General features: G+C 43.7%; 1 protein-coding gene across 3 annotated transcripts in view; it reads right to left on the bottom strand.

The window, feature by feature from the left end:
• Window positions 1-25,262, bottom strand: part of ITPRID2 (ITPR interacting domain containing 2) — a 76,826-nt gene that overhangs the window by 33,720 nt on the left and 17,844 nt on the right. For 2 of the 3 annotated variants that reach the window (XM_081313882.1, XM_081313884.1), the window contains exons 3-8: window positions 23,081-23,130; window positions 21,984-22,040; window positions 15,926-15,965; window positions 15,098-15,196; window positions 11,985-12,193; window positions 9,628-10,313 (exon numbers count right to left, since the gene is read on the bottom strand). In XM_081313882.1, coding sequence (XP_081170008.1) covers window positions 9,628-10,313; window positions 11,985-12,193; window positions 15,098-15,196; window positions 15,926-15,965; window positions 21,984-22,040; window positions 23,081-23,130 — 1,141 coding nt within the window. Of the gene's footprint in view, window positions 1-9,627; window positions 10,314-11,984; window positions 12,194-15,097; window positions 15,197-15,925; window positions 15,966-21,983; window positions 22,041-22,565; window positions 22,694-23,080; window positions 23,131-25,262 lie in introns of those variants that run through there. The other variant, XM_081313883.1, reaches the window with a different exon arrangement.

The following is a 25,262-nucleotide window of genomic DNA, read 5'->3' as shown; positions in this document are numbered from 1 at the left end:
TCTTCAAAAACTGTGGTCCTTTTCAATCATTGTGAAGCTACCATTTTTTTATTTTGAGCAGTGTTATTGTTCTTGATTTTATCTTCAAAACCTTTTCCCAGGCACAAAATAAACTAGTTCACCTCTGAAGCTTTATTATAAAATAGAAGTGCTCTAAATAGAATTTAAGTAATTCAAGCAACGTCTTAAATAAAGCACAGAATATGTTTGATTTCATTGGCTTTTAGGTACATTTCCTTGTTATTTGTCCTCTCAGCCTTGTAGACATAGGAAACACGTCTTCACATTTTTAGAAGCCCTCTGAAATCTAGTACACACATGGAACTATAAACAGCCCTTTTAATTACAGAGGTGGTTATATTCAAAATGTGTAGACAAACTCCAAGGACAAAACCTTTCCACAGTTGTTTTTAATCAAGAGGTAGTAATTAACATAAACTTGAAACTCTAGGGTATTTAATTTTAAGATTCCAATTTCAATCTGGGGGATTTCAAGGCATCTTAACATGAGTGATTATTATTCTGTTTTTTTAATGTTTTAAGGAACAAAAAAAGGAAAGTTCCAAGAGACAGTAAAAAGAATATTAGTCAAGTCTCACGCGTTTTGCTTATATACCTTGTTTCAAGAGAACCGTAAAAGAGGAATATGAAAACATACCTCAAACATTACGTTTGTTATACTGTGCAACTAACAGGTCAGAACACTTGCTTTTTAAATTAAAAATATAAACATTGTATTATTATATAATTGTTACATCATAGAGAAACCTAAGTATACCTAAATACTGCTTATTTAAGCTCCTTGAATCTAAAAAGACACATGATTTCATAAGTTGGCACATATTCATGCTATTAAGAAAAAGATTTTTTTATATTTTTGAAACCAACTTTTTTTTTTAAAAAATGGTAGAGTTAAAGAACTCCTAGAAGTGAATTTTTAACACACTTGGCTACCTCCTGAATAACAAATAAGGTAGTATTTTTTACAAATACATGTAACCAATAGTGAGACAGTAATTTTAAGATGTTTTGATTTTGATTTTTGACAGGATGACTAAATATTGGCTGATCTGTAAAATATGACCTTTTGATGATCTGAGACAATGAGGGGAACTGGACAGAGTAGGCCTTTATAATCTTTGTAATGGTGAGGCACCAGACTTGAAACTTGGAGTTTAAGTCCTGATTTAGGCATGATGCCAGCTGGGTGTTGACCTTGGCCAGTCACTTTCTCTTAGCCCTAGGAAGGAGGCAAAGGCAATCAACTTTTAGAAACCTTGGAAAGAAAATTGCAGGGACTTGTCCTGGCAGTAGCTAGAAATAACACTAACTGACACTATCTAAAAGAATAACAGGCCTCCGGTGAATCCCTAGTAATATTTAAAATATGATAAGAAAAATGAAGATCAACTATATTAAAAATCCATTTTAATAGTTGTCTCACACCAAAAATGTTGGAATGCTTATTTCTGTTGTCTTTTTCTTGTCCTATAAGTTTCCGTTCATTTCAAAGGACTGCAAAAGTTTTTGGTTTTTTTTTTAGATAGCAGGAATTCAGCTTGACCACAGATTAATTTTACTTCAATTTAGTTTTCATGTTGACACTGGAGTTAATACGCGCTTAATACACCTTTGCAATGCTGGTATCTTATTTATAATTTTCTTTTGAGGAAAAAAGCTATACTATATGTGGGGAATATATTGGAGTCTTTCCATAAACTCCTGTCCTCGGAAGCTTTATCCAGCTTGTATTGCTGGTTACATTGTAGGCTCATGAACTCCCAATTTTCATGAGTCAGAATTGTGTTCCAAAATGCAATCTAATGCAATGTTATTGTCAAGTTGGAATAGCTAAGAGATCCATCACGTTTGCTATTTCTATTTCTTTTAAAAGGTTCTTTGGATTCTCAGAACAAAGTAGTATCTCTCACTCCCTAAAAGGAAGATTAAGCACTGACTAGATCTCTACTATCAGTCAGAAGCTGCATGCAGGGGAATGTGAGGACTTCTACTGCAGGGCTTTTCAACCTTTTCACCCACTGTACCACTTTTAGGATATGGCAACATCCGAGTACCACCAGTCGCCTAGCAAGGTGTCAAAAACTTGATGACCTCCCCCCCACAAAAGAGAAAAAAGTGATGAAGTACAGGTAGTCCTTGACTTACAACAGTTCGCTTAGTGATTGTTCGAAGTTACAATGGCACTGAAAAAAGCGCCCCCCCCAGCCACAGCTGAGCAAGACACCTGCCTGCCCGCCCAGCGGCGCTCTTCCTCCTGTCCGAGGTTTTCATTGTTGTGAGCATTTCTGTTGAGGATTGGCAGCGGGGGTGGGGGGTGTTTTGTTTTTATTCCCCCCCCATCTGATGGGTGGTTGCAGCAGGTTTTGGTCACTTCACGTGACCCTGGGACACTGTGACCATCATAAATATGAATCAGCTGCCAAGCATCTGAATGTAAATCACAAGACTCTGGAGATGCTGCAACATTCCAGCTGATCGATGCTTCTTCTGGGCTCAGCAGAAGCGCCAGGATCAGTGCCGAGCTCCAGCTGGAGCCTGGCGCTGATCCTGGCTCTTCCACTGAGCCCTGACAGCCCTGCAGCTTCAGCCGTCTCTTGCTCAGGCTTGTGCGGTGCTGCCACCGGTTCAGCTCATTCCCTTCCCCTGCTACCACTTTTCTAGGATGGTTGTGTACCACCTGCCAGGTGACAATGTACCACAGGTGGTACCCGTACCAGTGGTTGAAAAGCCCTGTTCTACTGCATGAATGGACTGGGTGCACCTGACACTCTAGCTTGCCCAGCATAGAGAAATAGCTCTCCATACCAACATGGGAAACCCCTATTGGGCATGACAGACTTATTTGCAAGGCTGAATTGGAAGTATTCCCATTTAGTTGCCTTTATACATCGTGGTATTGAGGCAGAATGATTAAACTACAATACGAAACACATACCAAAACAACAGTCTTGTTGTCAGCCACAATATGTTAGCAAGTGGATTTTGACTTAATTCTGAATACCAGTAAAAAGGGAACCATGTAACTGCTAAATGAATGTTTATGTAGGATCATGATTACTTTTACTACACTACCCACATCAGGCTTACTCAATCTGTGTCCTTCAAAGAGGCTACACTCTCATAGTAAGCCTTTCACCCTGACATATTATGGAACACATCGAGAGGGTGCCACCTATGGGGAAAAAAATCCTATACAGAATTCCTACTCACTTATAAGCAACTATCCACACATACTTCCTATTTGAGACTGGAGACTCTACCTGTTCAAAAGTCCTTGATCATACACATAAGCATACTTATTGGCATGCTTAATATTGATAAGGTAGGAGTCAGAATTTTGGTATCCCTGTCCAAATATTTTGGACTGCAACCTTCACTGTTCCTGCCCAACGGCCATACTGGTTAAGACTGTGGAAACTGTAGTAAAAAAAAAATTCTGCAAGGCATTCAGTTTTATATACTTGTTGAATATGAGTAATGTTGGAAGAGCGTTAGAAGCGTTTCAAGAGGAGAGTATAAAAACATAAGAAGAAAAATCACAAGAGATGAAACTAAGAGAAAAATAGAAAAATGTGACTTTTAAGAGTTGCCAGGTTGCTTAAGCAAACTCCAAAGTCTGCACTGCTTTCTTTAAGGGAATCTGGTCTCCTTATTTCACAACTCCATTTTCAGACACTTCCTCAGTTCTAAGTTGTTTTTTTGGTGATAAAATTGCCTACCGGTAGTTAATCTTTTTTTTTTCATAGAATACATTCAGACAATAGTGCTTTATTAAACTAGAAAATCTAAAATCAAAGGACTTCCTCTCAGGAAACTAGCCTATTTTCAAAATACCGAACTAAAGCATTGTGTTCTTGTTATCACTATTGAAAACGAACAGAATAAATGCTATTGACACGAAAACGGTTTTGAGCTTCATCCAAGGAAACAAAACGGGGGGGGAGGGGGGTGTATTTCAGCACGCATCTTCAGAACAAGAGGGGAACGTGGAACCAAATATTAGCTCCCAACTCCCTTTTGGCCCTGTCTCTGAACATTATATTGTGGTTCAAGATAAAACACCAGAAAGCAAAACTGACTTTAAATGCGGAGAGATCCTTGGCTGAAGATAGGAATGCATCTTAATTAATTAATGCCCAGAGGAAGGGAGTGGGGCTTTTGGAGGAGTTGGTGGCAGCAGCAGCGTGCTCCACGGGCGAAAAGAAGCAAGGCCTCTTTAAGGAAAAAGTGGAAGAGTCAGGATCAGAAAAAGGAAAGAAGGCGAGGTTGTCAGAATACAAGCGAATTTGAGGGCTAATCCACATGGAGCCCCATTTCCATCTGTCCTGTTTGCCATCGTTCACTCCCTAGAGACTAAAATGGACAATGTGAAATTTGAGCGGGCCACGAACAAGGAGTATATATCGGAGGTGGTGACCCTTTGAGAGCTGTATGCAACGAAATTTCATTTTGATGTATGCCGATTGGTGTACATTCAAAGTGACAATAAAGTTATCATTATCATTATCTCTGCCAAACTCTAATAAGTCTCCACGAGCTTTCCAGAACAGGGACTTTCATGATGGATGGCAGCAGCAAACTGACTTTCAACTGGAGTCTGTTACTGGCAAGTAGACTTCCTTTCTGAGCTTCCAGGATGCACTGAGGGGATTATCTTATTGGGATCTTGGGAAAACAGTAAGACAACACACTTCCTATTCATCTGCCACTGGTGATTTTTTTTTTATATCGTAAGTAAAGATGGAGGGAGAAGGAGATGTTAAGAGGGCTCAAGTTATTAGTTATTCTAAACGCTATGAGCAACACTACCATATGGCATAGCTTAATTGGGCACAAGAATTAAAATACGTGCTTCAACCATAACATGGAAACTTAAAATAGATTGAACACCGCTAGTATACTCCCCAGAAAGGCCAGTTTAGCCATGACCTAAGCCAGGGGTAGGCAACCTTGGCTCTTTTATTTATTTATTTATTTATTTTATTAAATTTATATACTGCCCTATTCCCGTAGGACTTAGGGCGGTTTACAGGGAAAATTAAAAGCATAACATACAAAAATTAAAATCAGTTAAAACAATTAATTAATTCAAGTCCCCGAAATTTAAAACTAAAACCCAATTAAAAATTAAAAACCCCTCAGTCTGGGCCAGACAGCTCGAAGAGCCAAGTTTTCAGGTCCCGGCGAAATGAACAAAGGTCGGGAGCAGTCCTAAGTTCCGTGGGAAGTTGCTTCCATAGGGCCGGCGCGCCCACAGAGAACGCTCTTCCCCTGGGAATAACCCGCCGGCATTCCTTAACCGGCGGTACCCTGAGAAGGCCCTCCCTGTGGGGGCGCACAGGACGATGGGAAGTTGATGCCGGCAACAGGTGTTCCCTTAGATAATCCGGACCCAAGCCATTTTATGACTTGTGGACTTCAATACCCAGAATTCCTCAACCAGCCATGCTGACTCAGGAATTCTGGGAGTTGAAGTTCACAAGTCATAAAAGAGTCAAGGTTGCCTAGACTGACCTAAGCCTTTGTTTCCAATCCCTGTTTCTCTCTTCCACAAACATACAAATCTGAGGGCCTTTAAATGTTCTAGATAGGACATTTAAATCCTTTTAAAAACCTAGAGAGTTTTTTTTTGGGGGGGAATCTATTTTTGTTCAGCCATATGGATAGCAGCCAATTATCACATCTGAGCAGATTCAGGAAGTATTCTGAAGAGGAGCTATCTAGTTTAACCCTGAACATAAATAAAATCCTATGAGTAAAGCCATTCTGACAGATAGGTCAGTAAAAGGACTGGTCAAAATAATTTGAACTTGCTTAATAATACGAAGGTCTGCAATGTCTTCATAGCTCCACATGTCTGCTTTGAAAGTTTCCCCACTTTCTGATTTTGCATATGCATGCAAACACGACCATGTGCATGCACTGGGAGAAGAGGAAGCAAGGGCTTAAATGATGAAAAGTGCATTACAGTATTACAACCAAAACTCTACTCATTTTGTGTATGTGTTGTGGCATCATGCACTCATATGTAAAAGACAGACCCTTAATTATGATACCTTGTGCCACAATTTTTTTTAAAAAAATTTGGCATCATGATTCAACAAATGCTTCCCACAAGCTGCATTTATTTGCAATTTTCCAAATGATTTTGCCCAGCCCAAGTCAATAACCCCATACCCAAAGAATTAAACAGCATTCTTACTTGAGAGTGCAGACACCTCCTTTTCTTAAAAAGGTAACAGATACGCGTTTGTGTCGGTGCAAGCCACTTTTTGGAAGAGAAACTGACGAAGAGGTACACTAAGCCAATCACTTTAGTTAGTTTAGATCCATTTTACTAAAATTTTGCATGAGGAGTGAATGGCCAATTTGATCACATGGAGTACACAGAGGTATTAGAAATCCTTGCTACCAGGAGAGATATTGGCAATAAGGCAGTACATGTCTCTGCTGAAAGTTAAGCAGGGCTGTAAACCCAAAGGTGCAGCAACAAGCAATCTCAGGAGAGGAGGTTTTGGACCTCCAAGAAGTTTTCTGTTTGTTGTTGGTTTTTTTTTAATGTGTGCACTAACAGCTCTCTTATGGCATACCACTTCTTGGGTGTTCCTGGACAACAACAGAACTGGAGGCATAAGCAGGATCTCCTGGTAGATTTCTGGTTCATTTGCATTTGATTGCCAAATGTTTTTCTTTTCCACTGTAGAGAGGAAAGAAACTTTGGAGCACAGTTTTACGCAACTCGACTGCGATCCCATTTCTAATGCAGAAAATAAGCTTCTGACCCGAGACATTGAGTCAGAGATATAGTAAATCTTTTAACGGTAAACTTATTTAGGTAAAGGTAAAGGTTCCCCCCGCACATGCGTGCTAGTCGTTTCCAACTCTAGGGGCCGGTGCTCATCTCCGTTTCAAAGCTGAAGAGCCAGCGCTTGTCCGAGGACGTCTCCGTGGTCATGTGGCCGGCATGACTAGACGCCAAAGGCGCACGGAGCGCTGTTACCTTCCCACCGTAGTGGTCCCTATTTTTCTACTTGCATTTTTTTATGTGCTTTCAAACTGCTAGGTTGGCAGAAGCTGGGACGGGTAACAGGCGCTTCATAAATGAGACTTTTTAATCAGAATTTCTCCACCCAAAAATAACAACACTCAGCTTCTTGCACGCCAGATCACCAGAACTGCCATTTTGCTGAAAAGTTCAGAAGCAAACTCAGATTATGCCACTTAGTTTTCTCTTCCCATCTGTTTCAGAACTGAAGTTAGTGATAACTGAAATCTAAACAGAACCAGAAACGGCCTCGATGCATTCGAATCAGTTCTGCCATAGAAAAGAAAAAAAAGACAGATGCTGGAATAGGAACGCCATTGGGGAAAAATCGAAGTAAGATCAGAGCAAAATCAGGCAGCTTGCAATAGCAGAGAGTTAAAGAACAGTGAAGACATAAAGTAGAATATTTATTTATTCTATTATAACATATTGTGTACATGGAACAAATAGACACTTCTCCTCAATATGGCATCCGTAGGAAATCATTCCTTTTAAAGCTGATTTCTGCAAAACTATGACCCTTGGAAGATAGATAAACTCTAAAACGTTGGGAAGCCAGGATTTGTACTCAATAACAAGTTGCTACCTTCAGCTATGCCTGCACTGCAATCTCTAAAACTACATACAACACACAAATGAAACATTAACAGCAGCTCCTTTAATAGTCTTTAAGCAAAACAAACCCCAAAGCAAAAGACATAAGATGTCTCTGCAAGGCAAATTACTACTGTCGTCAATGCACATAAACACCCATCTTACAAGCCATTTGCTAGGTCTCAGTTTGCAAAGGCGACTCCGTGACTTCATTTGCTCCTTAGGGCTCTGCTGGAGATTCTTGTCCTCCCTTTCCCAATGGGGGAATTAGGCGGTCGGGGTGGGATAAGGGGCTGATCCCATTCCCTCACCCGCCTCTGCTACGGGCCACAGGGTCAGAATCCTGCCTGCATTTCTACTTGGAATCTTTGCCCTGTTCCCTCCACCCTTCCACATCTCCTTTGCCAGTATCAATAAGGATGCCAGCACAAAGGCATCCGATTGGCTGAGAATGCAGAGGCCAAAACTCCTGGGAAAGCTGTGCCTTGACTCACTCTCCCACGCTGGCTATCTTGACAGCAGCAGACTTCCGACAGCAGCCCCAGCCACAAGGACCTTGGGACAGCACGGAAAACTGTGCCCCCTCAATACCTTCTGCCATGATACGTGCAAAGAAAACATTCCAAAGTCAAACTTGGAATGAAGAAAAAGCAGACCTTTAGGGCACTCCCCACACTGTTTCATAGTGTTTTTTTTTCTATGTACAAGACAATTGGGAAAAAAAACAAAAGAAGAAAAGTGGAACCATCCTCATTTCTGCCATTAATAGTTAGGTTCCTCACTTCTGTGAACTAACCGTAAAACCATAAGCATAACCTGGTCACATTATTTCAGGCGTTGTTTCTAAATTCCTAAATGTATTGGTCAAAAGCAAACAAACCCTCGTATGTTAGCTTGATATGGGAACATCACAGTGAGCAAATATTTTCCAGTTTCAGAAGAGATCTAGGGTTTGGATAATAAAAAATAAAAAAATGGTGCAGCCGAGAGGCAAACAAAGGTGCTTTAAGGCCTTCATCAAAATTGGAATTGTTTAGACTTGTCACATGAGTAAAATTATTAGCATTAATCATGTCAGGACAGAGATTATAAATAGTATCCAATCATTAACATACTTAGGGATGAAATCCAGTTTACTTGAAACATACCTAGAATAAGAATATCTAACTTGGAACGCTACAGAGTGTTATGACCAAATTCAAGTTGTTACAGCTGGCATAAATAACAGAAAGGAATGGTGTAACTTGTAGTCCAGATTATCTGGAGAACACAAGGTTACTTGTTCCTGACCTAAAAGGATAAAGCTTTAGATACATCCACTTGTCTAATTCAGTATTACCCACACTGGAATAAGAGCTTCTCGTTAAATTGCAATAGGTTGACAGGCCTGTTTTAGAATTTAAAATATGGCTCTTATGTAAGTCCCACCTAAAATGAACACAAATCATGCTGTCAGTTTTCGTGGTCATATGGAGCTCCAAAGAGCATAAATAAACAAATAAAATTAAGAGGCCACAGGCTGCTACATCTCTAATAGTAACTAACAATAACAAACATGCTGTATCTCTGGCTGGCTTTTAAGCACAATGTAAACAGGGGCATCTCAAAAGAGTATAATCTTCCTTTCACCTTAGGAACCCCAACCCCTTTTTATGACCATACCTGTAGATGAAATACCCACTAAAAATGGATTAGGGTTGTACGTCAAGCCATAAAGGCTTAAAATTGTAGTTTAAGATCTTCTACACTGGGTACCAAAGAACCATTTTAGCAGCTTATCAAAACTGTGTATCCAACATTTGTGAGGTCTACAGGGGAAAAGACAGCTCTCAAAAGTCCCCTACACAGTTCTACCAACATCTACCAGGTACCAGATCGGAGAAAGATTGTGCAGAATATGAAGGAGAATCAGCACGTGAGGAACTGCAACATCAAAGCGACAATCATCCTTATCTCTTTCCACATACCTCCTCCATCTCAAAGGAGTCCTTCTGCTGCAGCATGAGGCTGGCAATAGACGGGATGGTTAGTGGAAGTGAGGCCTCTTTATCAGCCACTGACGTTGCAGGCATCTGAATTGCCCTGATCTCTTTAGGTTCAGAACTAGTTGATTCCGGAGTATCACCTACGAGAGTAGAAGAGTTCGTAGCAGCAATTTTTTCATGAAATCCACCTGTATGTCCAAAAGAGTTATTATTTTGCTGATCTTCAAAAGAAATAGAAGAACCTTGAGTTTCCTGTTGAACGCTAGTGCCAGGAGAAAGTTCTGAAGAATCCAGAGCTCCTAGTAGGCTGGACTGATTGCAAGGTGCTTCTTCTTTTACTGTTGCCAACAAAGATGCTTTGAAGTGTTTTGGGGTTTTCGCTTCCGGTTCTTCACTCCCATTTTCAGATTTGCCCTTCTCAGTAGATAGACTACTGCTGCCGCCATCTCCCGCTTGAGGGTTCCCATAGAGGTTGAGTTTAGACAGAGTCTTCATCAAACGATTCGCTGTGTTACTTCGTGTTAGAGAAGGTGGGCTGGATGCCTCTTTACTGGAAGATGTTGAATTCATGCTCCCAATTTTCTGCAAGGGAGTGCCAGAAACTTGAGAGTACAAGGAAGAGAATGCATTGGCCACAGTAGTAAGCACTTCAATTTGACGAAAGCGGCCTGGCAAAAAGACAAAACCAAGTGACAAAAAGAACAAAGGGCAGCACTGTAAAAACACAATATTGAAACAACAAACGAACTTGAAGCTTGTGAAGTTAAAAACAGAAACACCAGAACATCAGAACCAAGGCCAAGTCCGATTCCTGACTTTCAACTATCCTTGGCTTCTGAAATCTGATAGAAATTAACTAGGGTTTCGTGCACTATTTTTTTTTACCAAAATGTTACTTGTAGTATTCCCTGAGGAAAAGTAGATTGTTTTGTCTTAAAAAACCGCATCTGCCTTTTGAATCACTCAAAGGAAAACATATTGTTTCCATTTTTTATTGTTTTAATGTTTAGTAGGGATATAAGCCGCTCTGTATCAACTCGGTGGTATATAAACCCAAGAAAACAATGTACACCAAGTTACATCATTGGGAAACTGTTCAGAGGGAGAAGAGGGGGGAAAAAAACCATGAGATTTCTTCCATCACTTTTCTACCAAATAAAAGTGCCTCTCTCCTTACTGAACTGTCTTTGAAATGAAGGCCACTGTCACATTCCAATTCCATAGACTACATATTACTCTCACTTCATTCTGCTGCCCACGGTCATTGGTGAATAGGATGGTACCAAAGGCTTAGAGTGGCTTCGTTACTGATTCTATCATCTCTGGTTAGCATAAGAAAGAGAAGCTAAGGCAGTGGTGGCGAACCTACGTCGTGTGTGCCAGAGGCGGCACTCAAGAGCCCTCTCTGTGGGCACACACGCCGCCACTGCCAGCAGCTTGAGCAGGTCCATTAGGCTCCCGCCGCCCAGAGCAGCAACCCCACCCAACATGAAGGAGGCGAAGCGGCCAGCTAGCAAGCTCGAGTAGAGGTGGTAGAGCATGCCCACGCCCAGCAAGCCAAAGGCCACCCCGAGCAGGGAAAGCCAGATCCCCATCGGCGCCATGGCCCCCCAGGCCCAGCTAGGATTGCGTGCCTCCCCCCCATCTATGCTGGGCCTCCTGCCCACCACCCCACCTGCCAGAGACCCCCTGGTTCTCCCCCAACCCTGCCCGGCCCCTACAGGCATTCCCCCCCATGAGCAACATCGAGGTGGCCATGCCCACTCCAGCCACGCCACCCAGTCTGCCGTGACAACTGCAGCCATGCCCACCCAGTGGGCCACACCCCCATGCCCCTCCCAGAGGGCACCACAATGCTGAGGCAGCCCTGGCACTTTGTGATAAATAAGTGGGTTTTGGGTTGTGTTTGGGCACTCGGTCTCTAAAAGGTTTCACCATCACTGAGCTAAGATTTGGGAGTGGGCGGTTTAAACTTTTCCAAGGAACTCAGGTTGGAAAAGGCTGGTGAATTGCTCCTAATGTTTTGCTACCAGTTATCTACATGCTTACTACCATTTGAGAATTTGACTTTTCACACTGAAGAATGAAAAGGTAAATTATAGAGAAATAATTAGCTGCCCTGACAACATTCTTCCCCAAGTGACTAGGTTCAGAAGGTTTAAAATTAGGGCTTTGCGTTAGACCTATTTATTTCTAGTTTACCTTCCTAAAAAACAAGGAAATTAATCAGGTAATATCGCATTTTACCTGACCAACTTTTGAAATGATTTAGAAACATACCAAATTTTTATGCATTTATGTTTACTGAATTTGTATATTGCCCAGTAAGAAAAACATACTTGTCAAAGCAAAATTGGGATTTTCCACTTCCATCCGTTGCACTTGTGCATTCAGAAACACCTTGATATCTATTCCCCTTGCAAACGATGATGAATTAAAAAACCTTGATGGAATTTTTGAAGCAATATCTGGTTCATCACGTCCAAATCCAAGATTATAGAGAACCTCTTCAGGATCTTCCTCATAGAGTTCCAGTAGTTCAGACACGCTAGATTAAAACAATAACACAAAAATTGCACTATATAGTCTGCTTTTCTGGTTAAGTATAGAGGTGAAATCTGTAAGACCGTTCGATTGAATAAAAGATTTACACTGCGATTTTTAGCTTTTAAAGGAGATGAAAGGAGATGACATTATGATCCTGTGAGCTTACTTAAAATATATATTTTAAATGTTGAAATATTTGTTCTGCACTCTCCCATAATTTTATTAATCTCAACAGGACTTCTCAGCACACCTAGAATAAGTTTTCTCTGGATGGCTGGGGAATTCTGGGAGCTGAAGTCCATTAGTCACAAGTTGCCAAGGTTGGACACTCCTGAGCTACACTGTTAATTTAGTTTGGATGTTAATGAGCAGCAGAATTTGTCTAGAACAGACATGTCAAACACAAGGCCCGGGGGCCGGATCCGGCCCGCGAAGTGGTTTCATGCGGCCCACGAAGCCATCCTGGAAACAGTGAGGAAACGGCCCCCACTGCCTTGGCCCTGGCCCAGAGACCCTCCTTCGGCCAGAGACCCTCAGATCTGTCCCACTCCTGCCCAGGCCCCCATAGGCACCCTTGATGCGAACGATGTAGAGCTGGCCATGCCCACCCACTAGGCCATATGCACTCTAGCCACGCCCACCCAGGCCACGCCCACCCTGGTCATACCTGCCCGGCCCCTTGAGGGCAACTGCAATGCTGATGCGGCCCTCAATGAAATTGAGTTTGACACCCCCGGTCTAGAAGAATGTTTGAATTTGTATGATTGCAATCAACAATTACATACAAGGGCAGATTGTCATCTATCCCAATCTTGTTCAAACTTCTTTGAAACCAAAGCCCTACTCAAAAACCGCCCCTAATTCAACTACATAGATCTAAGAAGACTTTGTTCATCCAGTCGTTGCTATCATAACTGCATTGTTCTCGATGTGTTAGAAAACAATTAAGAACTCTTCTGTACTTGGACAGCAAACTCACTGCATCCTGCAAAATCTGGATTCTAAGAGGCAATCAACCAATCAAGTAAAAGGTTTTGCAGAATGTGTGGCCCCTTCTCCTTTTCAGTTCTATCTTAAATACAAGGCAATGATGCCTGAACTAGGCTACGCCTGTCGCCTTCAAGTTGGAGGTACTCAACCAATCTCCTAGTCAGCTCTCCTTTTAAAATACTTAACGCCAACCGACTTGAGCTCATGTGGTTTTATTTTGTAAAGAGCCTGCACAGCCTCAATAAGGAGCTTTTTCTCTTTTAAAAAGATATGGGGAGTGGAGATTAGACTCCTCGCCTCCCGCACACACTCACCTTAATCCAGCGTGGTTGCAATAACAATATGAGAAATGATGTGTAATATAATGTACTTTATATACTCCACTTGATTTGCTCTGAAATTGTGCGTGGAGACTTTATAGTCGGCAGGCAATCCTCTCAATTTTTGTCTTCCAATGCATGGGAAGCCGCAGAAATGCAGAATGAACCACACAGACCTGCTCTCTCCTTTACAGAAGGTAAGCTGAGCTCATTTGCATAAACACATCTGTGTAGAGTTGCTTTGGTAATGGAGAAGTGGTTTTCACTGTCATTTTCAAAATGTTTTCAATCTGAAGAATCCTTGATGCTCTCCGAGTTTGGTTGGTTGTTGTTTTTTTTTTGCAGATGTTTCATTACCCAAACTAGGTAACATCAGTAGTAGTATTAGGACTAGGACTGATGATGTTACCTAGTTTGGGTAATGAAATGTCTGCAAGAAAACAATTAAGCTCAGAGAGCCCCAAGGACTCCTCATTTCAACCCAGAGCTACAAATAATTCTCCTTTATTGTTTTCAACATTCTAGTAGTCTCTCTTCCAAATGTGACTCTCACCCTTCTTAGCTTTCTGAGGTCAGCTAAGATCAACCAGGTGCTACCACCAGCTGCAATAAGAATTTCCTCAAGTGAAATTGCTTCCAAGCACGTTTCACCTACACTACTATAATCGCAGCACAAAATTACACCAATGATCTATTAAGTTCTTCATACAGAGCGTCAAAAGTTCCAACTCTCAGCAACACTTCTAGTCCAGTCGGCCATCCTGGCAAGAAAGGAAGGCAGAAATCAGAGAGGAAAAGTTTAGCTCCTCTGCTCTGCCGTGAGCCTGAGAGTAGAAGACTAAGAGTAATTCAGTAGAGAAATGAGTGGATACCAAAAGAAATCTGAGAACTAAACTCCACAAATTGTTCAGAGCATGCAAGATCTGCAGACTAGACTGGGAAGTTAAAGAAATAGCACCAAAAAGCAGCAAAGGTAAACTATATTAAAATGTTGCCAAGAAAACTACCGGTATGTCTATGACATCACCGAGGATCAAGCCCAATTTAAAAGAGAATTTTGAACACAATTATCCTTGTGGGTTTCCTTTACTTTCTATGGAGTGTTTCCCCCCCCCCTTAAATTTCACCGGCAGCAAAGGAATTTTAAAACACCTGCATTTATAGAAGTCTATATGTATATAGTAAATCTTTAGGAAAGGAGTCTTTATCTCTCACAGTTGCCTTAATCCAGATAACTGCCATAGTATATTTATTCTGAACTCCAGAAACTGGAAGGCAGGGCATTTCTTTCACCAGAATTCCAAGAGATTCGACTCTTAAACTTGTCAATCCTATTAAATGCAATATATATATATGAATATGACAGATGGAGGAATATGCATAGCTACCATTAACACACAGCATGCCGAAAGAGCATGAAATTCCAAAAGGGACAATTTTTTTATATAATGCAAAAAGAGCTGTCAAGCTGCAGACACGTGGAACTGTGATAAACATCTATAAAACATGATTCTTTTCCAGAAGGGGGGAAAAAGAGGAGGGATAAAAAAAAACTCCACTGGTTCCTTACTCCACACGAATAATCCTTCGCTTACCTAGAAACAGTCGCACTGCTTTTTCCTGAGCCAGTGGAATTCATACTTCTGCCCTTCTGATGAAACTGAAGTCTCTTGTCTTTTGCCAATATACCGTTGCTGACAACACAAAGGGAATCCATAATTACAAGGGTGGAGAGTCTGCCTCTTCAAGAATACCCCAAATACCTAACGTTCTGCTGCTCCTGTTTTTCTGAAATTCACTTCGGTCGCAATGCACAACAGCAGCTTTTCACTCTGAGCCTCATGATCCCTTCCAAAACCCCACGACTGCTTCTTTCCTAAAAGCACCCCACCTAGTTCTATTTTACCACCCTGAACTTCTGCTTTTTTAGCTCAGCCGAGAATTTTAGTTTGAGATAAATTAAATGTACAAGCGCAAAAGGAATGGCAATTTGACAGTGTCACTTATTTCCTCAGCTGAAGAGTAAGAACTTGTTCCTTCCAGATGTTTTGGACTGCTGCTTGCTAAAGCACAATAGAAAATGTCTGTGGACCAGATCAATCAAAAGTTGCAGAAGGCAAGAGAAACATTGCAAGTATGGTATGATTCAGATATGTAAGTAGAGCCAGAATTTTTTGTTTCTTGACAGGGATCTCCGTTATGATTATGGAGGTGAAAAGTGAACCATGTCACTCAGAATTAAAGAAAAATCCAAGACTAACAATTCAACTTATTGGGAAGGGGGAAAAAATAGCTCCTCACATCTGTGTCTCATCAGCTTATAGTCTTGACAACAAACTATGAAAATGAATTATGTTCATATAGAAAGATCAACTTCATGTTAAACATAACTCCAAAGCAAAAAAAAAAGTATGAATTTTTACCAGATATCCATTTGTTCACCGTTTTGATGCAGTTGATTAGCTGAAAAAAGGAAGGAAAAAGGAAGGAGAAAATGAACACGAGTCTGTACATTACAAATTACAGAAACAAAGATGCTTAGTAATCATTAACAGAAATAACAAGCAATTCAGTCACTTTGATTTTATAAATGGTATTTTGAATGCGTGTAGCTGCAAACTATTTTTACAATGAATTGTTGGATAAATCTCAATTGGCTGGATTCATGCAATATGTTAAGTCACAGACCATGGTTACAAATCACAAAGGATCAGTTTACACAAGATACCCAGCCAAACTCACATAAATGGCATTGGGACCTAGTGTACTGGATGAGCTGTCTATAAAAAAAGGCCTAGAATAAGTATGTGAACAATAGGTGAACCTCTTTCATTCTGTGCCTGAAAAAAATAACCCACCATTAGAATTTCTATCAAGCCTCTTGTATAAATATTTATTTGGCATGAGGCAAAGAAGAACACAAGAGAATTCTCTTCATTCCTTTACCATCAGTGTCCACAGGAGACTTCTGTATTTTTCTCTGTAGAATAAAAATATCTCTATATGCGTGTTGTTGCTCTTGCCCTAAATTGCACTTCTCCACGTTTATGCTTATGTATGCAATGGGTAGGCCAGGGAAGAACAGATACATGCAGTTCTGGATTACACCATTTTTTTTTGGGGGGGGGGGGGAGATGGAAAGCACTACAATGGAGCAATCATAGCATTTTTCTAGGCTACTGCCTAAAGGGATTCAATGGGATCTTTTTTCCCCCCTCTGCATTCCCCACTTGATCTAGTCCAGGGGTAGGCAACCTTGGCTCTTTTATGACTCGTGGACTTCAACTCCCAGAATTCCTGAGCCAGCATGGCTCAGCTTGGAAACCTCGTCCTCTCCCCTCAGTATGGCTGGCTCAGGAATTCTGGGAGTTGAAGTCCACGAGTCATAAAAGAGCCAAGGTTGCCTACCCCTGGCCTAGTCTATTTGTCAACTTCTCTTTCTTTTGCGGTTTTTAATTTAATTTAATTTAATTTAATATTTGCATTTGTATACCGCCCTTTCCCTGAGGACTCAGGGCGGTTTACAGGGAATTAAAAATCAAAACATACAAAAGTTAAAACCAATTTAAAAAGCATTAAATTCACCCTGTACATTAAAACCCCAGTTAAAATTTTTTTCTTTCCACAGACAAAGTTTGGCCCCATTCTGTTGAGTTTTCAGAGTCACTCTGTTGATGGAGAGTCCCAAGCCTCTCTACCTAATGTCCTGCCAACATTTTGTTGGGTTAAAAATAAGAGAATAGTGGTACAGGATTTTATGATTAACACAATCATACCTTGGTGATCTTGGCCTATATTTAAAAATATATCACCTTAATTTCATCAGGACTCTGCAATCAAAACTAGGAACATCCTTTCAATACTAAAAAGATTTGTTTATAAACAAAAGCTGAATAATTAAAACACTTATTTTATGTCAAGGAGCAAGGCAAGGAAAGTGGCATTCCTAGAAACATTTAGGACTTATCACAGATGTAATTTGATTTTTAAAAATCCTGCAAACACACAAAAAATGTCTTTGGCAATGATAGTAGTGAAACAGAAAAGTCTCTAGTAGTACCAATTATTCCACTTTCCAGGTATCTGGAAACATATCTGTTTCCAAGACACATACTGAGTATTCCAGAGGTTGGAGAGGCCCATGGCTTATTCTGGCATAGTTCAGAATAAGCCATGAAGATTTCACCATATCCTGACATCTAATTCTTGGAATCTTTCTGTGCATTCCACATGATTAATTATGAGCAGAAATCAAGTAAATTCAAACAAGAAACAAAGAACCCGCAATCCAAATTTGTTGTGATAAATCTTATACCAACATATTCTGATTTGATGTTTATAAATAGCAATTTGTGGTTGACTTTTGTTGTTCAGGCTTGAAATATTGAGCAACTCTGTCTCCTCAAGGAACATTTTATTTTTCTATAATAAGTTGCATCTATCCGATCTGAAATAATGGGCTGTTGTGCAGAAAATAATAATGGGGATAGCTGGACAAAATGTTTAGCTAAGTTATATCCTGATTGTCTATTACATAAAATCAGTAAATCATAGAAACCCAAATGAGGCATGGGGAATAAACGATTCTAGGTTCAATACCTAGAATCTTGAAGGTCTGTTGTTTAAAACAAACAAATCACCCCGGTGATGAAGAGCAAACTCATGTATTTTAATCAAATAACTGACCTGAAAAGAAAATAATTATTTTACAGCAATATACCTGACCCCCAAAACAATCTGCACAATATTTTGGTTAATATGAAACAGAAACAGAGGGGTGAAATTTCAAGAAAGTAGTGATGTCTCACTGAAACATAATTTGTCATGAATATACTTGTCTCATTTTGAAGATTGAAAAAGATTTGCAGATACTATTATATTTTACTGAAATAAGATTTCTGACACAATTTTCTCAAGGATCTCTTCCTACAGTTTTACGGTAACAAATACCGTATATACTTGAGTATAAGCCGAATTTTTCAGCCCACTTTTTGGGCTGAAAAATTCCACTTCGGCTTATACTCCAGTCAACAAAAAAACTTACTGAGGACTTGTGCGCGGCCGAGGCTTTGGAGCTTCCGGGATCGCGCTCACCTCTCCCAAGCCACCGCCGTCCGGAGACCTGCCGAAGTTTGGGGAGGTTTGGGGAGGTGCGCGCGCACCTCCCCAAAAGTCCCCAAACGAAGCCGGGTCTCCGTTCCTCTGCGCCCTGCCTGCCTGCTTCTTTCCACAGCGGAAAGAAGCAGGCAGGCAGGGGGCGGAGGAACGGAGACCCGGCGACGTTTGGGGAGGTTTGGGCGCCTCTCCAAATATCCCCAAACGTCGCCGGGTCTCCGTTCCTCTGTGCCCTGCCTGCCTGCTTCTTTCCACAGCGGAAAGAAGCAGGCAGGCAGGGGGCGGAGGAACGGAGACCTGGCGACGTTTGGGGAGGTTTGGGCGCCTCTCCAAATATCCCCAAACGTCGCCGGGTCTCCGTTCCTCTGTGCCCTGCCTGCCTGCTTCTTTCCACAGCGGAAAGAAGCAGGCAGGCAGGGGGCGGAGGAACGGAGACCCGGCGACGTTTGGGGAGGTTTGGGCGCCTCTCCAAATATCCCCAAACGTCGCCGGGTCTCCGTTCCTCTGTGCCCTGCCTGCCTGCTTCTTTCCACAGCGGAAAGAAGCAGGGAGGCAGGGGGCGGAGGAACGGAGACCCGGCGACGTTTGGGGAGGTTTGGGCGCCTCTCCAAATATCCCCAAACGTCGCCGGGTCTCCGTTCCTCTGTGCCCTGCCTGCCTGCTTCTTTCCACAGCGGAAAGAAGCAGGCAGGCAGGGGGCGGAGGAACGGAGACCCGGCGACGTTTGGGGAGGTTTGGGCGCCTCTCCAAATATCCCCAAACGTCGCCGGGTCTCCGTTCCTCTGTGCCCTGCCTGCCTGCTTCTTTCCACAGCGGAAAGAAGCAGGGAGGCAGGGGGCGGAGGAACGGAGACCCGGCGACGTTTGGGGAGGTTTGGGCGCCTCTCCAAATATCCCCAAACGTCGCCGGGTCTCCGTTCCTCTGTGCCCTGCCTGCCTGCTTCTTTCCACAGCGGAAAGAAGCAGGGAGGCAGGGGGCGGAGGAACGGAGACCCGGCGACGTTTGGGGAGGTTTGGGCGCCTCTCCAAATATCCCCAAACGTCGCCGGGTCTCCGTTCCTCTGTGCCCTGCCTGCCTGCTTCTTTCCACAGCGGAAAGAAGCAGGGAGGCAGGGGGCGGAGGAACGGAGACCCGGCGACGTTTGGGGAGGTTTGGGCGCCTCTCCAAATATCCCCAAACGTCGCCGGGTCTCCGTTCCTCTGTGCCCTGCCTGCCTGCTTCTTTCCACAGCAGAAAGAAGCAGGGAGGCAGGGGGCGGAGGAACGGAGACCCGGCGACGTTTGGGGAGGTTTGGGCGCCTCTCCAAATATCCCCAAACGTCGCCGGGTCTCCGTTCCTCTGTGCCCTGCCTGCCTGCTTCTTTCCACAGCAGAAAGAAGCAGGGAGGCAGGGGGCGGAGGAACGGAGACCCGGCGACGTTTGGGGAGGTTTGGGCGCCTCTCCAAATATCCCCAAACGTCGCCGGGTCTCCGTTCCTCTGTGCCCTGCCTGCCTGCTTCTTTCCACAGCAGAAAGAAGCAGGGAGGCAGGGGGCGGAGGAATGGAGACCCGGCGACGTTTGGGGAGGTTTGGGCGCCTCTCCAAATATCCCCAAACGTCGCCGGGTCTCCGTTCCTCTGTGCCCTGCCTGCCTGCTTCTTTCCACAGCAGAAAGAAGCAGGGAGGCAGGGGGCGGAGGAACGGAGACCCGGCGACGTTTGGGGATATTTGGAGAGGCGCCCAAACCTCCCCAAACGTCGCCGGGTCTCCGTTCCTCCGCCCCCTGCCTCCCTGCTTCTTTCTGCTGTGGAAAGAAGCAGGCAGGCAGGGCACAGAGGAACGGAGACCCGGCGACGTTTGGGGATATTTGGAGAGGCGCCCAAACCTCCCCAAACGTCGCCGGGTCTCCGTTCCTCCGCCCCCTGCCTCCCTGCTTCTTTCTGCTGTGGAAAGAAGCAGGCAGGCAGGGCACAGAGGAACGGAGACCCGGCGACGTTTGGGGATATTTGGAGAGGCGCCCAAACCTCCCCAAACGTCGCCGGGTCTCCGTTCCTCCGCCCCCTGCCTCCCTGCTTCTTTCTGCTGTGGAAAGAAGCAGGCAGGCAGGGCACAGAGGAACGGAGACCCGGCGACGTTTGGGGATATTTGGAGAGGCGCCCAAACCTCCCCAAACGTCGCCGGGTCTCCGTTCCTCCGCCCCCTGCCTCCCTGCTTCTTTCCGCTGTGGAAAGAAGCAGGCAGGCAGGGCACAGAGGAACGGAGACCCGGCGACGTTTGGGGATATTTGGAGAGGCGCCCAAACCTCCCCAAACGTCGCCGGGTCTCCGTTCCTCCGCCCCCTGCCTCCCTGCTTCTTTCCGCTGTGGAAAGAAGCAGGCAGGCAGGGCACAGAGGAACGGAGACCCGGCGACGTTTGGGGATATTTGGAGAGGCGCCCAAACCTCCCCAAACGTCGCCGGGTCTCCGTTCCTCCGCCCCCTGCCTCCCTGCTTCTTTCCGCTGTGGAAAGAAGCAGGCAGGCAGGGCACAGAGGAACGGAGACCCGGCGACGTTTGGGGATATTTGGAGAGGCGCCCAAACCTCCCCAAACGTCGCCGGGTCTCCGTTCCTCCGCCCCCTGCCTCCCTGCTTCTTTCCGCTGTGGAAAGAAGCAGGCAGGCAGGGCACAGAGGAACGGAGACCCGGCGACGTTTGGGGATATTTGGAGAGGCGCCCAAACCTCCCCAAACGTCGCCGGGTCTCCGTTCCTCCGCCCCCTGCCTGCCTGCTTCTTTCCGCTGTGGAAAGAAGCAGGCAGGCAGGGCACAGAGGAACGGAGACCCGGCGACGTTTGGGGATATTTGGAGAGGCGCCCAAACCTCCCCAAACGTCGCCGGGTCTCCGTTCCTCCGCCCCCTGCCTGCCTGCTTCTTTCCGCTGTGGAAAGAAGCAGGCAGGCAGGGCACAGAGGAACGGAGACCCGGCGACGTTTGGGGATATTTGGAGAGGCGCCCAAACCTCCCCAAACGTCGCCGGGTCTCCGTTCCTCCGCCCCCTGCCTGCCTGCTTCTTTCCGCTGTGGAACGAAGCAGCCTGAACGAAGCAGGCTGCTTCTTTCCACTGCGGAACGAAGCAGCCTGCCTGCTTCTTTCCGCTGCGGAACGAAGCAGCCGGCGGCGGAGGCTTGCAGAACGGCGGATCGGCTTATACTCAAGTCACCAACTTTTTCCAGTTTTTGGGGGTGAAATTGGGGGTCTCGGCTTATACTCGAGTCGGCTTATACTCAAGTATATACGGTAATCTCGCATGCTTCAATCAGAATAAAAATATACTGTTCAGTTTTAGAAAAGCAGAGTAGTTTCATTTTATTTTATTTTTAAAAAACCATATGCTTAATGCCATACCCACCTTCTGCTCCCAGAGACAAATCATCTTCAAAACTTCCTCCATTCCTCACCAGCATGCCTAAAACAGATACCAGTTTGACAAAATCAAAATCTATTGTGGTTATTTTCTAGCAGTACTGTCAATTGTAAATTAAAATACTACACATATTTTAGAATATCTATTTATTTGCATCTCATCTTTCCTTTATAGCATTTCCTTCTTTCCTCATCACAACAGCCCTGTGAAATACTGATTGGCCCAAATTACGTTAAAATTCCACGGCTTAAAATGGGCTTAAAGCTGGTCCTTGTTCCAATCCCATACTTTAACCGCCATTTTACACACTAGCAAATTGTACAAAGTTGTCATGAAGTTTACAGACTTATCCCAGTCTAATAAGCCTCAAACTGTTAGCGCTGGCAGTTCTGAACAAAAAAAAAATGACAAATCTTATAAGACATCAAGGCAACCTCCAGAGATATTGTCATGCTAAAAAGAAAAAAAAAGAGAGAGCAATTTCCTATCTACGAATGCCACGTAACTTAGTACGTCTGAGTCACATGAAACATGGCACAAAAGCTTTAACCTTTTGAAACTGCTCACCAAAAGTTTCAAGCCAAAGCATTATCTGGGAACCAACATTCCCTTTCATCCCTGGGAAAAATGAAATGAAAGAGCTCCAGCTACTGCAGAGGCTTCTTCTTGGCTCTGTCACTACCTGCACATTCTTGTCGTACTTTGAACTTTTGCATTCTGGTTTGTGCAGGTGGTAACTTTTCAGGTGTGGTGAGTTCAGTCAGAGCCAGTCGAGAAAGAGTGTACTGAAAGGCTGACCTACTTCCCAGTACGCTTCTTTCTTGCTCTCTCCTTCCAGCAGGCTTACCTACACAAGAGTCTCACTTAGCTTTAGCACTAGGGAGACATGAATACTGGAAGTACTTAACCCTGAACATCCCATTCCTGTTCAGAAGCCCGGCCCCGGAGATCAGGGACCCGTGGTTCTTTTCACAACGTCCAAATAGCTTCAATTCAAACTGCATTTTGGTGAGTTATTATTCTTGTACTTTCCGTCTAACGAGCAAGAAAACAGAGAAAGTGAGAAAGTGCTAGACATTTACCTTTTAACGTTGGGTTGCTCTGCTCATCTAAGGAAGCTCCCAATGGTGTTCTAAAACCACAACAGAGATTAAAATGTGCATGACTCCTTTAAAACTTGCTTCTTCACATCCTTCCTTAAAAAGCTGACTTTTTCACATCCGCCAACTCTCTTCCTGAAATTGTGCGTGCACGCGTACATACAACTTACAAAGTCCCCTCTGAGAAAACTGAGTCTCTGTACAGATACTAGTTGCAAAAGCCAACTAAGTCCTGCCTATAAGAAGTACAAGAAGTGAACTCTGTTAGATTTCATTTCCAAGTAAGTATGAGCAAGACAGCACAAGTTGTCTTAAGTGTGGGCTAGCACAACAACATGAAGGTGAAGAATTAGTCATGTTTTTAAATGCCTTAATGATTCAGAGAAAATACAGCGATCGATTTTTTTTTTCATTTTTTAAAACACTTTTCTGCCATATTCCTATATCCAATTCAGAGAGAGTGCGCAAAATGAGCATACCTTAGACGTAAAATGGACCCACTCACCCACATAGCCCTATGTGGCCACAATTTGAAAAAGATTTGTCATTTTATTATATTCTGCCATTCAGTTTAGACTACAATTATAAATCACCGCCGCAGTAAACAACAAGCATCTAGTGGAGCTTATTTCTAGAAACATACCAAGTGGATCATAATGTTGTACTATGAACTCTTTGTAGGCTTGCCAACAGCCAAATCAATGAGCATGGAGTTTCTGAAAGTCGCTAAAGCAGTAATACAGATGTGAACCCTGAAGATATGATAAGTCTGCTTATCTGTTTACCCTCTGCCCCAATTATGGCAAATGGACTTTATCTTGCCAAACAATGAAAGCAGAGGAGGAAACTTTGGAGCCCACTGGCCAAAGAACCATGGGTTCTCCCTTCTCCCATGCCTTCAATATTCACAACAGCAATGAACCAAGTCACAAAGAGCCTCAGTAGAAGATGTAATGGGGAAGCCGTTGGAAGGAATGATGGAACAATGGAAGAAATACCTGGTGCTACATCCTCCTGCATTGCTACTTCCTAATCAATCACAGCAGCACTGTTGCTGCCAGCCTATTCTTCCTTTTATTAGTCAGAGAAGGCATATTTTCCCAGGGACTATACAGAGGATCAAAGTCCTTTATGGCCCTTGGGCCCCACTACTGTAAAAGGGAAGAAGTACCCATCCTTCTCCCTTCTCTCTGCCCAACCTCAGTGTGGCAGAATGGGATGGGAGCCAGGCACCTCAGCTCTTTCACCACCGAAAGACCCACCCGAAAATTCACAGTGCCCAACAACTCTATCCATATGTTGGCTTTTGTGTTCCAGTACAATGTGTATTGGGAGGAACAAATACAACAGCTGTGTCCCATCTGTTCCCCTGTGGCAGCTTTTAAAGAAGAGGCCTTATTTCCAGGCCAACAGTTGATAACTCTAGGACTTCAACAGCACTGCCAGCTAAGGAAAACAGAAAACCAGCTTAGCCAGGCCTGCTCTAATCCCATCAACAGATGCCTACTGCACAGAATTTAGCAGGTGGGTTTATTTACCTCTGGGCTGTGAAAAGTTTCACCTGCTGGTATGGAGAAATCAAGTGAAAGTATTCACACAGCCCAGGCAAACAAGGCCAAATCTCGCCATCTGCACACTAAACTGCATAAAGGCAGCGATACTGCTGCCAGTGAATCAGTTGGCTACTCAGCTCCCCAATAAAAAAGACCCACAGAATCATCTTGGATTTGTTTTTACATGCATACACATCAAATCCTTTGGTATATGGCATATCATACAAGTCAGTGGGTTAGGATGCTGAGCTTGTCGATCAGAAGGTCGGCAGTTTGGCGGGTCGAATCCCGAGTGCCGCGTAACAGAGTGAGCGCCTGTTACTCGTCCCAGCTTCTGCCAACCTAGCAGTTCGAAAGCACGTAAAAATGCAAGTAGAAAAATAGGGACCACTCCGGTGGGAAGGTAACAGCATTCCGTGTGCCTTTGGCGTCTAGTCGTGCCGGCCACATGACCACGGAGACGTCCTCGGACAAGCGCTGGCTCTTCGGCTTTGAAACGGAGATGAGCACCGGCCCCTAGAGTTGGAAACGACTAGCAAGCATATGCAGGGGAACCTTTACCTTTACAAGTCAAAAAACATTTAAAAGTAAAATAATCTTTTAATTATTAC

Source organism: Vipera berus (genome assembly GCF_964194415.1).
Source record: "Vipera berus genome assembly, chromosome: 1".
NCBI lineage: Eukaryota > Metazoa > Chordata > Lepidosauria > Squamata > Viperidae > Vipera > Vipera berus.
Note: the sequence above shows the minus strand (reverse complement) of the source record. Positions and strands in the feature narration are given on the sequence as shown.